At 42.5% G+C, this 13,900-nt stretch overlaps 1 protein-coding gene across 2 annotated transcripts in view; it reads left to right on the plus strand.

Annotated features, from left to right (window-relative positions):
- Window positions 1-55: 55 nt before the first annotated feature.
- The window catches only part of UNC45B (unc-45 myosin chaperone B), a 36,279-nt gene continuing 22,434 nt past the window's right edge, over window positions 56-13,900 (plus strand). The window contains exons 1-4 of one of the 2 annotated variants that reach the window (XM_032947563.2): window positions 201-274; window positions 3,744-3,798; window positions 9,368-9,529; window positions 10,869-10,905. In XM_032947563.2, coding sequence (XP_032803454.1) covers window positions 9,368-9,529; window positions 10,869-10,905 — 199 coding nt within the window. In that variant the 5' untranslated portion in view covers window positions 201-274; window positions 3,744-3,798. Of the gene's footprint in view, window positions 275-3,743; window positions 3,799-9,367; window positions 9,530-10,868; window positions 10,906-13,900 lie in introns of both variants that reach the window. The other variant, XM_032947562.2, reaches the window with a different exon arrangement.

Raw genomic sequence — 13,900 nt, forward strand, 5'->3', positions numbered from 1 at the left:
GGAGTTACAATGCACAACAAGTTAAACATTGCATTACTTTTGCACTCTCGTGGTTGTTTTTTGCAGTCACTTTGAAGGCAATTGAATGTTTCACGTGTATTTTGTACAAAGCTTCTTAAAGTGCCGCTCGTTTAGGTCATTGTTTGAACATTAACGCCACGCAGTTACCCCCCTTTCCCTGCCAGTGGCACCTTCCACAGAAAACTTGAAAAGGCAGCGAGATCTGCTGGTTTCTTTTCCAAAGACGAGGGTCGCCAAGACTCATCAAGCTAAGGTGAGAACTAAAGTATTATACTTCACACGTCCCCCTTTAAAATGACATTGCTGAACTACGGTATACACGAATCTCCATGCTTTTAGCGTTCTCAATTAATACCGTGGCTTTTGGTGTGCAATATTGATTATTAATGTAATGTACTCTGGAGATATCCGTGGTAATGTAGTACAAATAAAGAAGGATTTAATCTTTGGGCAGCTTCTCAGCATGACCATATATGTTAATGGCTCTGTCTGGTGACTTAGTAGCGTATTAGGTGATTAAGTGAAAGCTTGGTGCTGGCTTAAGTAGCTGTTTCCTCCACATAACAAGCTTACGCATCCTGTTTGTGCAGCATTAGGTACGGTTTTAAAATGAAGTGGAGCATGTTGAGCGGTCTGCTTTCATGCTTGTGTATGGGAACGTTCGTGGGAGGTGGGCCCGTCATGCTTTTGGGCCTATTATCAGTACTGTTGGTGAATGACTGCGTCCCTCATGACCACATGGGGCATGGGACACGTTAAAAACAAACGTCATTGAGATAAATCGGCTTGCTCCAAACATGACCACATTTCAACAAACCCATGTGAATCTGCATTTTTTTGTCTTACGTGGTGTGTTTGCTTTTACCTCGCCCCCCCCCCCCCCCCAAGTTTAATTAAAGTAATTTTACTTTGCATGGTTCATTGAATCACACCTTTACCACGTGTGACTTGGTCTCCATTTTCTATTTAAAACAAGAAAATACAGAAGGATGCATCTCGTGTACGTGATTCCTCCACCGGTTTCCGCAATCTGTAGACGTTGGGTCTTTGTGTAAGTGTGGGATGGCGAGGAGAACGGCCTCCGTATCAGTGAGGAATAGGCCCCACATTCATTCCAAAATTCATACATACGGCCATCGCGTGAGTGGGCGAAATGATAGCCAAAAACTCGTTTGAGTGAATGCGAAGCTTGCAGCCCTGTTGTATACACGATATACTCATTTCTAGGATTTTAACTCCATCGGTCTTCAATGCAGATCCTCAAACGTCATAAGGTGCACGATTGTATGCTGGTAATTTTATGGAAGTCTTATCAAACTATAAACATCCCAATGTTAAAACCTTTGTATCACAAACGCTCTGAGAAACTACACTCTCTAGATAATGTAAATGTTAATCCGTGGAATGGTTGTGTCAGCAATCAGCAATTCACCACATGGCTCCAGGCCATTTGTCTTTCTGGGATGTCAGAAAATTAGTTCTCGCAGGGAAATTATCCAGAATCACTGCATTGGCAACTTGTTGTAATTCTTGAAAAAGAATGCAATTACCAACGGACATACAGTGAGGGAAAAAAAATATTCGATCCCCTGCCGATTTTGCACGTTTGCCCACTGACAAAGAAATTATCAGTCTATAATTTAATGGTAGGTTTATTTGAACAGTGAGAGACAGAATAACAACAAAATAATCCAGAAAAACACGTCAAAAATGTTATGAATTGATTTGCATTTTAATGAGGGAAATAAGAATTTGACCTCTCAATCAGAAAGATTTCTGGCTCCCAGGTGTCTTTTATACAGGTAATGAGCTGAGATTAGGAGCACACTCTTAAAGGGAGTGCTCCTAATCTCAGCTTGTTACCTGTATAAAAGACACCTGTCCACAGAAGCAATCAATCAGATTCCAAACTCTCCACCATGGCCTAGACCAAAGAGCTCTCCAAGGATGTCAGGGACAAGATTGTAGACCTACACAAGGCTGGAATGGGCTACAAGACCATTGCCAAGCAGCTTGGTGAGAAGGTGACAACAGTTGGTGCGATTATTCTCAAATGGAAGAAACAATCTCCCTCGGCCTGGGGCTCCATGCAAGATCTCACCTCATGGAGTTGCATTGATCATGAGAACGGTGAGGAATCAGCCCAGAACTACACGGGAGGATCTTGTCAATGATCTCAAGGCAGCTGGGACCATAGTCACCAAGAAAACAATTGAAGGACTGAAATCTTGCAGCGCCCGCAAGGTCCCCCTGCTCAAGAAAGCACATATACATGTCCGTCTGAAGTTTGCCAATGAACATCTGAATGATTCAGAGGACAACTGGGTGAAAGTGTTGTGGTCAGATGAGACCAAAATGGAGCTCTTTGGCATCAACTCAACTCGCCATGTTTGGAGGAGGAGGAATGCTGCCTATGACCCCAAGAACACCATCCCCACCATCAAAGATGGAGGTGGAAACATGCTTTGGGGGTGTTTTTTCTGCTAAGGGGACAGGACAACTTCACCGCATCAAAGGGACGATGGACGGGGCCATGTACCGTCAAATCTTGGGTGAGAACCTCCTTCCCTCAGCCAGGGCATTGAAAATGGGTCGTGGATGAGTATTCCAGCATGACAATGACCCAAAACACACGACCAAGGCAACAAAGGAGTGGCTCAAGAAGAAGCACATTAAGGTCCTGGAGTGGCCTAGCCAGTCTCCAGACCTTAATCCCATAGAAAATCTGGAGGGAGCTGAAGGTTCAAGTTGTCAAACGTCAGCCTCGAACCTTAATGACTTGGAGAAGATCTGCAAAGAGGAGTGGGACAAAATCCCTCCTGAGATGTGTGGAAACCTGGTGGCCAACTACAAGAAACCTCTGACCTCTGTGATTGCCAACAAGGGTTTTGGCACCAAATACTAAGTCATGTTTTGCAGAGGGGTCAAATACTTATTTCCCTCATTAAAATGCAAATCAATTTATAACATTTTTGACATGCGTTTTTCTGGATTTTTGTTGTTATTCTGTCTCTCACTGTTCAAATAAACCTACCATTAAAATTATAGACTGATCATTTCTTTGTCAGTGGGCAAACATACAAAATCAGCAGGGGATCAAATAATTTTTTCCCTCACTGTATATCCAGCACTCCTGACCATGAGTATATCTCTCTAGATTAATGGTATATATATCATACCTGTGTACAGTTCAAAAACATTGTCTGAATACTTAAATGACACTGGACAATTTCCATATCTGTTGGTGACCCAGAGCCAGTGGAAAGATTCCAGATTGCTATGGCAGAGGGCAGTGTTGACTTGGCACTCATTTTATTGTCTGTGGAGGGATTATAGAATGAGTTCACTCCCAACAGGGATTTAAACGCAAAACATTCGGGTTGTGATCAGGTATCCTAATGCAGCACCGCCAGGCTGAATATGTGATACTGGATAATACCGGTGGTAGTTTCTGAACTTAAGTATGGTCAATTTCCCCCCCCCCCCCCCCCCCCGCTAGGATAACACGATATGAGAATTTCATCCAACAGTGTTACACTGTCCATGAAGGAATACATTCTTTTATTTAGGTGGCACAAGTGGTTTCCTGCTCGAATAGTCTTGGCTTTTTGTTTATAATCCTGAGTTGATAGTGGAAACTCCACTTTACCATGGCAAGGGAGAGTTTAAGTCTACTGCTGTTGACTTTACACAAAGTGGTGCATGTATTATTGACCGTGTAGGAATGAAGCGCTGAGTGGATTCCCAACTGGAACTTGAACTCATATCCTTCAAAATGTGAGTCAGTCGCATTGTTTTCTCGAAATATGTAGCTTCTCAAACATAACACCATGAACATTTACACAATGTCAATTCCGTTGCCCATAAAACTAAGACAATCGGTACACTTAGAATTATCACAAAATTCTGTAGCTGGACTGTGAATAGGAATTTACCATCCGCTCAGTTCTGAAAGCTTTCGCAGTCATACGAGCTCAGATGTGTACGATGTGCATGAGTTTATTACCTCAACACTGCCCATGTCCTGATTAAATGACCCCGCAAGGGCTGAATGTGACGTGCTGTATAATGTCAGCTGTGAAAACACTGACTCAAGTGCTATTGCTGCTGCTCTCAGAACATTCTGGAGACATCATGCAGCTCAGAAAATGCCAGAAGGCATTGCCTGAGGGAGACTGAAGTTTGCGTCCACAGTTACCTCATTATTGAATGGCCAAACATAATCTTCATTCTTTTAAGCAGTTTCATCTAACCTGATGGCAAACACTTTGGGAAAGTGCTTGTCAATGTATCTATCTGTAACTATACTCACCACAATCGCAATATTTTATTCACTGATCTAGTAATTTCACACTGAATGGACAGCATTGCGATAAGGACTCCCAAACATAATTCAGAAGGAAACGACAGCGATACCCATCAACAGTTATGTAGATCCTGTCCAGCCAGTGCCTCGTTAGCTGTAGGTGGAGGCCCCTGGGTAAGACGAAACCTTATATTGACTCACCCAAATGGTACTAGGCTCCTCGCAAAATGTATTATTTCCTGACATTTTTTAAAGATTTTTAAAATTAATTCCTGACCTATATATTTTTTATGTTTCCTCGCTGGTTGTAATTTATACAATGACTAGCTATAAAGCCTGACATGAGCAATGTCTGATTACAATTTAATCATAGCAAAGTACACATGGTAATTTTTGCATGGTCACCCTCCACTCGAGGATTAAGGGATTTATCCTGATAATAAATCTATAAAGAGTAATACAATTTATTTTGCGTTTTAGCCTAAGAACTGTCATGAGTGAGGGACCGTACTCATTAAAGGATGCTTAAATATTTAAATCTAATCAATTGCAATTAGTGTTTGAATCCCATGCTCCTTAATCTACATTAGGTCTAATTGCCACGTGTGCACTCCGCACACTTCTCACCCAGCATGCCGTGACCTCCCCCACTCGAAAACGATGTTTAAAGGGGCACATGCCCCACCAACTTTGGATGGCAGGGCAAAGGTATAAACTACCCACCAAAAACCTTTGTGGACTAACTTTGCCCACTTGCCCCCCACCACCACCACCACCCCCGAATTTCAACGATGCTTACACAAGCACGTAGTGAAAATTAGCATCACCAAATAATTACCATCACCACATCATAAAAACCAACAACACCACCGTCGCCAGCACTACAACCAAAATTACCACCACCACCATCAACTACAACCGCCTACGGACACGAGCGGTTCACTGGCACGAGGGGAGCTCAGGGCCTTGAATTCAATCACCAGCCTTGGCAGAGATAGAAACACGTACTCCCGTGGCTACTTGTTCCCCAGGACTTTAAAGAAAAAAAAAATGTTCAGGCCCCCCAGAGCCTGCAGTTAATGTATGGCTCACTGAGGCTCTTTAATCGTACATGTTTACCCACCTGTTGCCGACTCACTCACAGCTGACAGCCCCTACGAGTTGTGGTGGGGGGGGCTCGCCAATGTGCGCGCAGTGCGAACTTTCACGCGGGGGGGGTACCCCCCCACCAGTGCCGGATTAAGCTCGACGCGGGGCCTGGAGCATATGTTGTTATAAAAGGGACCTAAATAAAAAAAAACACATCAATATTAAAACACTCATTTTTAACTTGCACAGTAAAGTTTTTTTTTAATTTGCTATACAGCCAGATAATACGACAAATCGCTAACCTTAAGCACCCAGTCGTTCGTAAAAGTCGAAGGCAGTATAGTACTATAGTAATAGAGCAAGTGCAGAGTCACTGAACCAGAATTGATAGCTCGAAAGCATTTAGTGCGGGGCCCTTGAAAGTGCGGGGCCCGTAGCTACTACATATGATCTACATATGTAGTAATACTACATACGACGATAATATAATCCGGCACTGCACCCCACGGACCTTGGAGGAGCCGAGGCACCGGCTATGGAATGGGGGTCAATGGACAAGCCCCCACCCCCCACCCCCCCGTGTATTCCTTGCACCAGGGGGGGCCCCAAGCCCACCATGGCCAATACTACAGCCCCCCCCCCCCCTTGTGAATGCGATGACTTGAACTGGAAGTGGGGTTTTTGTTTTTTTGGAATGAGAAAAGCCGTGCCAATATCCCATATTTTCGTGTAATCTCCGTTATTTGAAAGGCGCATGACCCATTTTCTGCTTGATCCAATGTAATAAGCACATAAGCTCATGCGTCTGTACGTTTAACTTCTTTCGCACTGTACATAGCCAACCATGCTGATCGGAGGAGCTTCATTAGGATTAAAATTGTCTTTGTCTTTCCCTTTGAGTGGATTGCTTATTGCCTCTCTGAAAGGCCTCCTCACCAAGTAAAGCTTGATTAAACTAAGCACTAAAATTATTTAACATATCGTTGTCATCAGCCACGATATGCACATTAATGGATGAAGGCGTTTAAATTCTGATACCATTATTCATGGTCCTGTGATGCAAAAAAAGCCATCTCGCTACTGCACACGATATCATTTACTCATCATTCCGTCTCTGCAGTGGACGGCCTTGTGGGTCTGCTCCCTCCTTCGTGTGCCGTGTCGGCCTTCATAGGTGCTCGCTAACATCGTTAGTCTTGACCGTCAGCTTCATTCACTCTCGCGACGTCTCTGGCCCAATCCCACTCACTTTTCTGAACCGTTAATATGATTTCCCTAGCCCTCATTTGCTCTACGATCCATATGTTCATTTTTTTTTGTCTCGTAATTCCAAGCCTGCGCTTCTCTACGGTTCTTTGCACCCTTTTCAGATGATTATCGCAATTGTTGCCGTGGCATGTTAAATATTTTAACATGAAGACTGGGTGTAGCTGTCATCACAGAGTTGCTGTTGCGTGGCTAGACACGCAGTGACTCAGCCACCACTGGTTACCCTTCAAGGCTTTGCACGTAACGCCTCGAATGAGTCACAGCAACACCGAGCACCTTTCCACTGACTCCCGTTAATTCGCGACGGTTCGAGTGGATGGGATTGTATCAAGCGTGATTTATCTTTTAAGTTAGGCTATGGTTTCAATCTTAACGTCACAATATATATTTTTTCATTCGCGTTGACGTGTGCTGTTTCGCTTTGTCCTTGGCGACAAAAAGCTCCTTTAAGCCTGGCGGTCAATATCACCGTGAAGTGTTAATGGGCATGATTAAGTGCTGGTTTTTGTGTGAATTCTTCGTGTTAAGTACGGTGTGGACGCAACCTGGCTACGAGCGTGGAGTGTGAGCTCGCACATGGCAATTAGACCTAACTTAGATTAAGGAGCATTGATTGCAATTGATTTGAATCACATTTTTTGCCATAACTTGGCCTGTACAGTGCCTTGTTAATGGGAGTAGTTAAACCAAAAGCCAGATAAAGTGCATTACTCTGCATACACTTTATCATCATGAAAACTAGTTTTCTTCCCCTCATCCTTGTAATATATTTCCGTCATATTTCAACACACTTGGTATATCTAATAAATATATTAACCAAAGTGGTATAAATGTCCATACATTTTTATTGCAAATTGTTTGTTTTAAAACATTAACAGCCAAATGTGATCTCAGAAAATAACACGAGTGCACAGCATTTCCAAACGTTGCAAATGAACAAGATGGTGCCAGCCTAATATACCATCCTCATCGTTTCCGTGATGTCACAGATTGGGTGAACTTTCTCTGGTACACATTGGGGTTAGTCACCAAGATGTTCTAAGGGATGAGAAACCTTGAGTTTGACACGTAGGCTTTTGCGACCAATATTCATAATAGTCATCGGGCGATTTTGCCAATAATTACCAGCGGAACGTCGTATTCTAATTGTAAATGTTGTGCGTTTAGTCTACAACACACCGATGGGCTGAACTAGTAACTAATTGGCACGTTTTTGATTATGTGAAAACCCTTACTGATTGTCTGTGTCGGGTGGAGGCGGGTTAACGTATACTTACGCGGTATAACCCAAAAAAACCTTTATGACGAATAAACCTCCATGAATTTTCACATTTGCAGATGACAAGAAGACCCTGAAGCAACTTTCTGGGCACTTGTTGCTTGTAATGTGTTTGTAATCGTGCAGATAATAATTAAATATTTCGAAATTCTATCATTGTAATATTTTCACGCTTACACGTCAATAGATTTTGAGGTATTTCACGGTGCTTGTAATGTGTTTGTAATCATGCCGATAATAATTAAATATTTCGAAATTCTATCATTGGAATATTTTCACGCTTACACGTCAATAGATTTTGAGGTATTTCACGGTGACTTTTTTGACATTTTGGTGATTGAAAAAGATACAATTGATGTGCTATTTAATAATTTTAATAACTCGTGTCACGCTGATTTGTGCATGTCTTTTGATACTGAAGTTCAGAAAAATAAAACTTCCATATCAAAATTTGTTTCGTAAGCAGCAACTGACGATTCCTAGACATTGAAGGCACAACATTACATGGCCATCCTTACATAATTATTTGGTGATCCACAGCTGACGTGAGGCAAGTGCTAGAAACTTCCTTTGCTTTACTGTAGACCGGATGGATTCATGCTCGATAATGCGAACAGGAAATGGCTGTGGCTGCTGACCAAATTAATCCTCGTGTCCAGTTGAGTGCTGCACTGACATAATTGACACCCTCCTCAGAAGGGGAGTGGCCATCCACTAAATGTAAACATATTCAAAGGATTGAGAAAAAATAGATACCATAGTCTTACCCACAAACGTTATAGTTCTGAGAATTGGTATTGATAAGCTGTCTGGTAAGCTGCATAGAAATTGGTTTATGGATGTTGTAGTAATTGCGATAGCATGATGGACTAATGGACTGACAGACCCGACTTTGCTGACATTTTCAATAAACAGTCTCACGGCTCCATTAAAAGTTAAACGAATTCTGATGTCATGCAATATTCACATAGTGGGGCAACAATGATTTCAGACAGAGATTTACATAAGCTCAGATGCTACAGCCATCCCAACAGAAGCCAAAAGCAATTTTAAATGTCCCAGCAGGACATCAGCTCGTGTACAAAACCACCATACTATAAGCCGCTCAAACATTCTCACTCAAGCATTGCACTGACATCCCGTTTATCAGCCATGGACAATCCACTGCTAAATGATGGCCTCCTGAGCTGCTGCCATCTGCTGTAATCCCACGATATAAGAATCCGGCCACCACCTTCACACATTCATAGGCCTAATTCCTACCAGAGGGGCTCCTTCGATTGCAGGCCCTTCCTCCAGCAGTTGCATAAGCACGCAATTGCAGTGTAGCACCTTTACCCTATACAGTACTTTAATTGTAAGACTGCAGAAAGCTAATCTACTCTCTAAACTGCCATCCACAGATGGATGACCCGGCTCAGCTGCGCGAGGAGGGCAATGGATTCTTCAAAGCGGGCGACTTCAGCAGTGCCATCTCCTGCTACAGCAAGGCCATCAAGGTGTGCCAGACCCCCAGCGACCTGGCCACTCTGTACCGCAACCGTGCTGCCTGCTACCTGAAGACGGTGAGCATACCTAGCAAGGCACACACATTATATTTATCGACAAGCGCTTAGGATGCACAGAATGTCAGAAGAACTCAGAAGAGCATTGTAATCCCACAGGACAATGTGTACGGTGCTGTATTGTCACAGCACTGACTGATCAATACAATCAATAGTGCAAATACGTACTGTATAAACACCTCTATCATTCTACTTAGTGATCATTATCTGAACTTATTCCACCCCACCCCCTTTTTCCTTGCTGACATTAGTTCCTGTATCTACAGTTGTTTTTCTAATAGAGTAGAAACCTATTAAACATACGTTTGGCCAACTTTTCCATGTAGTCAGAACCGTTGGACCAATGTTGCATCCATGCTGGGATATGCCCGGCTCAGTTTTCTTTTTTCTATTAGTTTCAGTAGCGGGCTTTAATGCTCCGCTATTTACATTGTGGTGGTTGAGAAAACGCCCCTCTGTCCCACTGGTCTTCATCGATATGGTGTTCAGTGATTGAGTTGAGATCACCCACATTATGGATCAGACCGTAATGTGAAGAACATTGTAATGTCCTCAATACAAATGATGGGACTTCAAAAGAAATTGGTGAACATCAAACACCAATTTTACGAAGCGAATGTGAGTCAATAAAAATCCTCGTTGCATTTGCAGGCCTGAGAAAAAATATTAAAAATGTCTTGCTTTAAAACAGTATAGGCTTTAAGCATTACATGAAATAGAACATCATCATATAATCTCAATGAGAACTTGTACAGTACAGTATATGTACTGTATGTATTACGTTGAACCTTTTTTGCACCATACGTAGCCAACCGTGCTAATCGGAGGTGCGAGGGAAGGACAACACAAATGTACTACACAAAATGGATGACCTAAGGTTTCCACGTTTAGATGTTTGCTTGACCTGGCAAATGGGGGGATGTAGGGGAAGAAAACTAAGGGGAGAAGGTTGGAACCAGGTCAAGATATTCGGGGGAATTGTGTGATTGGAGCTCTGAGTGGTTATTTTAGTGGGTTTGGCCTTTGCTCCAAAACTAGAAATGTAATTAACTGGGTCAAAAACAGGCAAGTGGCAACTTGTATGTGACCTCTCCATGGCATCTGGATTGGATATCTGGTTGGCATCACATTTGGAGTCTTTTTCTTTGTTTCATTTGGAAACCACTTAAAGCTGCCTTCTAACCTATATTTGTTACAAAGTGTTAATAACTAGGGTAATGTCCTTTTTTGTCTCATTTTTATACCTCAGAGCTTTTGAATACTGCACTGTACTTGGCATGTGGCGTTATATATAAGAGCATTGAATCATTCTGATTTTAATTTGCGTGTGTCAACACAGGAAAAATATGCCGAGGCTGCAACTGACAGCACAAAAGGTACGGTCTATTCACGTGGGCTGACAGGCGACACAGTTGTGTGCGAGCCGACTAATGAATGTAGCGTTGGAGCAAGCATGCACATTCAATGTCATCCATTCCTGTCAGGCCATGTTAGTTATTTAGCTGGTAACACGTGTGTGCAATTTGCAAAAACGTACCCTATATCATTTGACGATTTCCGTATGTCTACTCGATAATTCTATCGGACCTATTGAATACATCACCGTTTTGCAAGCTCTGTAACTTGGAATGTCCAAATGCATGATCTTATTTTTGTTAATACAAAGAATCATAATAACTGTATACCGTGGAATCCTACTCATAAGTCTGCAAAGCCTTGACTTGACCGGGTTGATGTATGTACTTAAACAGAGTACGCTGTTATCCAATATTCTTGCCTTCCCATTACTTAACGACTGTGTGTGTTTTATAAACAACACCGCAGTGTAAATAACTAAGTGGAGTGGTGGTCAGTGCCGGATTATCCTAGTTGCAAAAGTAGAATATACTACGGGCCACGCACTTTCAAGGGCCCCGCGCTAAATGCTTTCAAGCTTTAAATTCCGGTTCAGTGATTCTGCACTCGCTCTATTACTATAGTACTATACTGCCTTCAACTTTTATGAACGACTGGGTGTTTAAGGTTAGCGATTTGTCGTACTATCTGGCTGTAAAGCAAATAAAAAAAATAGAATTACTTTACTATGCAAATTTTACATTTGTACTTTAATATTACGTGTTTTTATTTGGGGCCTCTTTCTAACATATTCTACAGGTCCGCACTAGCTTAATCTGGTACTGGTGGTGGTGCGGTGGTTACTGGAATGCACTGTGAACCCAGCAACCTGAGTTTAATCCAGTGGTGAGCAATATCTGAACCAATGCGGAGACTTCCTCCCCTCCGACCTAACTAGCCCACACTGACCAACGTGTTGAAGTATGGTCAAATGACACCTGTAAATGTATGGTAGAAGTCTTCATCCAGCAGTGTATTTACAACAGGCTGTACTTTATTGATGTTGTACTCGACTGCAAAGCACACACACAAGTACATGCATATACACGACGCAAAATCCATCACTGAGAGTCATTGAACCTCCGCTCTCAACTGTTAGCGACAGTTTTGGCCAGATTAGGTCAGGGGTAAAATCCGGGAAATCATTTTGTGTGCGCATAGCATTGTAATGAAAATTGATAAATACCACACAGGAATTTCGCTTTTTTAAAATTTCAAACAGTGCAGTGGGAGCAATAACGACATTGCACATATACCTTGCTGTTGCTTTACACACTCTCACTTCCGCGGACCCTGCAAATAGGAAAACATTTCCGCCAACCATGGCTACTTAAAACTAACACCTCTCATACACGACCTTTCACAGAGTGTTGCCCTCCTAGAGGAGCTCAAGAGCAGATATGACCACCCGTTTCGCCTTCTTAATGCAGAAAATTTGGATAATGATGAATTTTTTTTATAAAAAGTCCACAGCCCATTTAGATTTTTTAAAAACGTTGCTCCCAGGAATAGGGTCACATATGGTAGAATAGACATTTAGATAAAATAAAGATGATAATGAAATTTGTGAAATCGAGATAGCTCAAAGGTCAGAGCGCTGGGTTCAAATCTGGACAGCTGCCGTGTTCTCAAGTGTAATGAGTCGATGGTCTCAACCTGGTCACCAATGGCTGCACAAAAAAACCCCATCATGTTGTATTGAATTTGGGTTTGCACTTGCAAACCAAAGTACTGAAAATGGTTTGATCTATCATGCCTCAAACAAGCAGAACTTGTGGAAAAGTGCACCCCCTACTGTGTACGGGATCAAATGGTTTAGTTCTCTGATCAATGTCTTCAGCGGACGTTCCCTGACACATGGAGCGCAGTGCTGGCTCCGTGGGATTTCCGAATTAATAAATAATTGATCTAATGACATGACTCTGCAGGAAAAAATTGAATACATTGGGGGTGGGGGGAAGGTAAAACAGATGGTGAAGATGATTCTGATGATGTTGATGATGAAGATATTGACATTGATGATGGTGATGAGGACAGAATTAATAATAGATATTTATGGTAATGATAATGTACTTGATAATAATGCTTTAATTTATCCATGAAGGCATCACTTCATCTTAATGATTATTTTTCAGGATGGTCCTGCATTGGGTTGTATTGTATTGAGTAGTTACTGGACATTTGTGAAAAAGAGCTTTATAGCTCATCAGATTCCTCCAGCATAAATGAAGATTCTGATTCTGAGTGCATCTATAGGCAAGTGTGCATGGAAATTCTACATTCTCATGATGGGGGCCAATCATCATGCTCAAAATAATTAACATCTTTGCAGATCTCCACCCAGAGGGGAAGCACCACAAAATGCACACACACGCACACGCCACTCAAAGCTCCATGAACCTACTTTGCTGTGCTGCCAAATCTTGGCGAGCTCGCAGCACAGCGGGTTAGGAATTTTAACAAATCTCTATGTGATCCACCAACCCTTGCCTCCAAAGTGCTGAATTCCAGGTGTGCACCAGTGCTGATGTTTATACATTTCCCCAAGGTGCTTACTCATTTAAGGCTGAGTTGACCTAGGGGAGCCCCAAGAGAGGTTAAGACACCACTTCCCACTGAAGACAGCCATGGGGCTGGGAGTATATCAGACGAGTGGTTTCTAACCTTGACGAGGTGGGACCACCTCACATTCTATGTATAGGCCGGGTGTTTCTCAGAGGGAGAGATTAGTTGATATCGCACACATCTGAGGCTGTGTAAATACCATACATTGCAGAATTACAGCATAGGCGTACACCGGCAGTAAATCGTAAGCGCATACATTTACACGTGGAATGCAACAGTTGGCACAATGATTATGCTGATGAAAAATGCAATGCACTGTGATTGATGACCTCGGTTTTGGTATTTACTCAGAAGACACGGCTGTTAAGGAAGCAACTGTAAAGCGGCAGAGTCCCCCAAGACATTTTGTCT

This window comes from Petromyzon marinus, chromosome 6 (assembly GCF_048934315.1).
Source record: "Petromyzon marinus isolate PM22_M1 ecotype Great Lakes invasive population chromosome 6, UKy_Petmar_22M1.pri1.0, whole genome shotgun sequence".
NCBI lineage: Eukaryota > Metazoa > Chordata > Hyperoartia > Petromyzontiformes > Petromyzontidae > Petromyzon > Petromyzon marinus.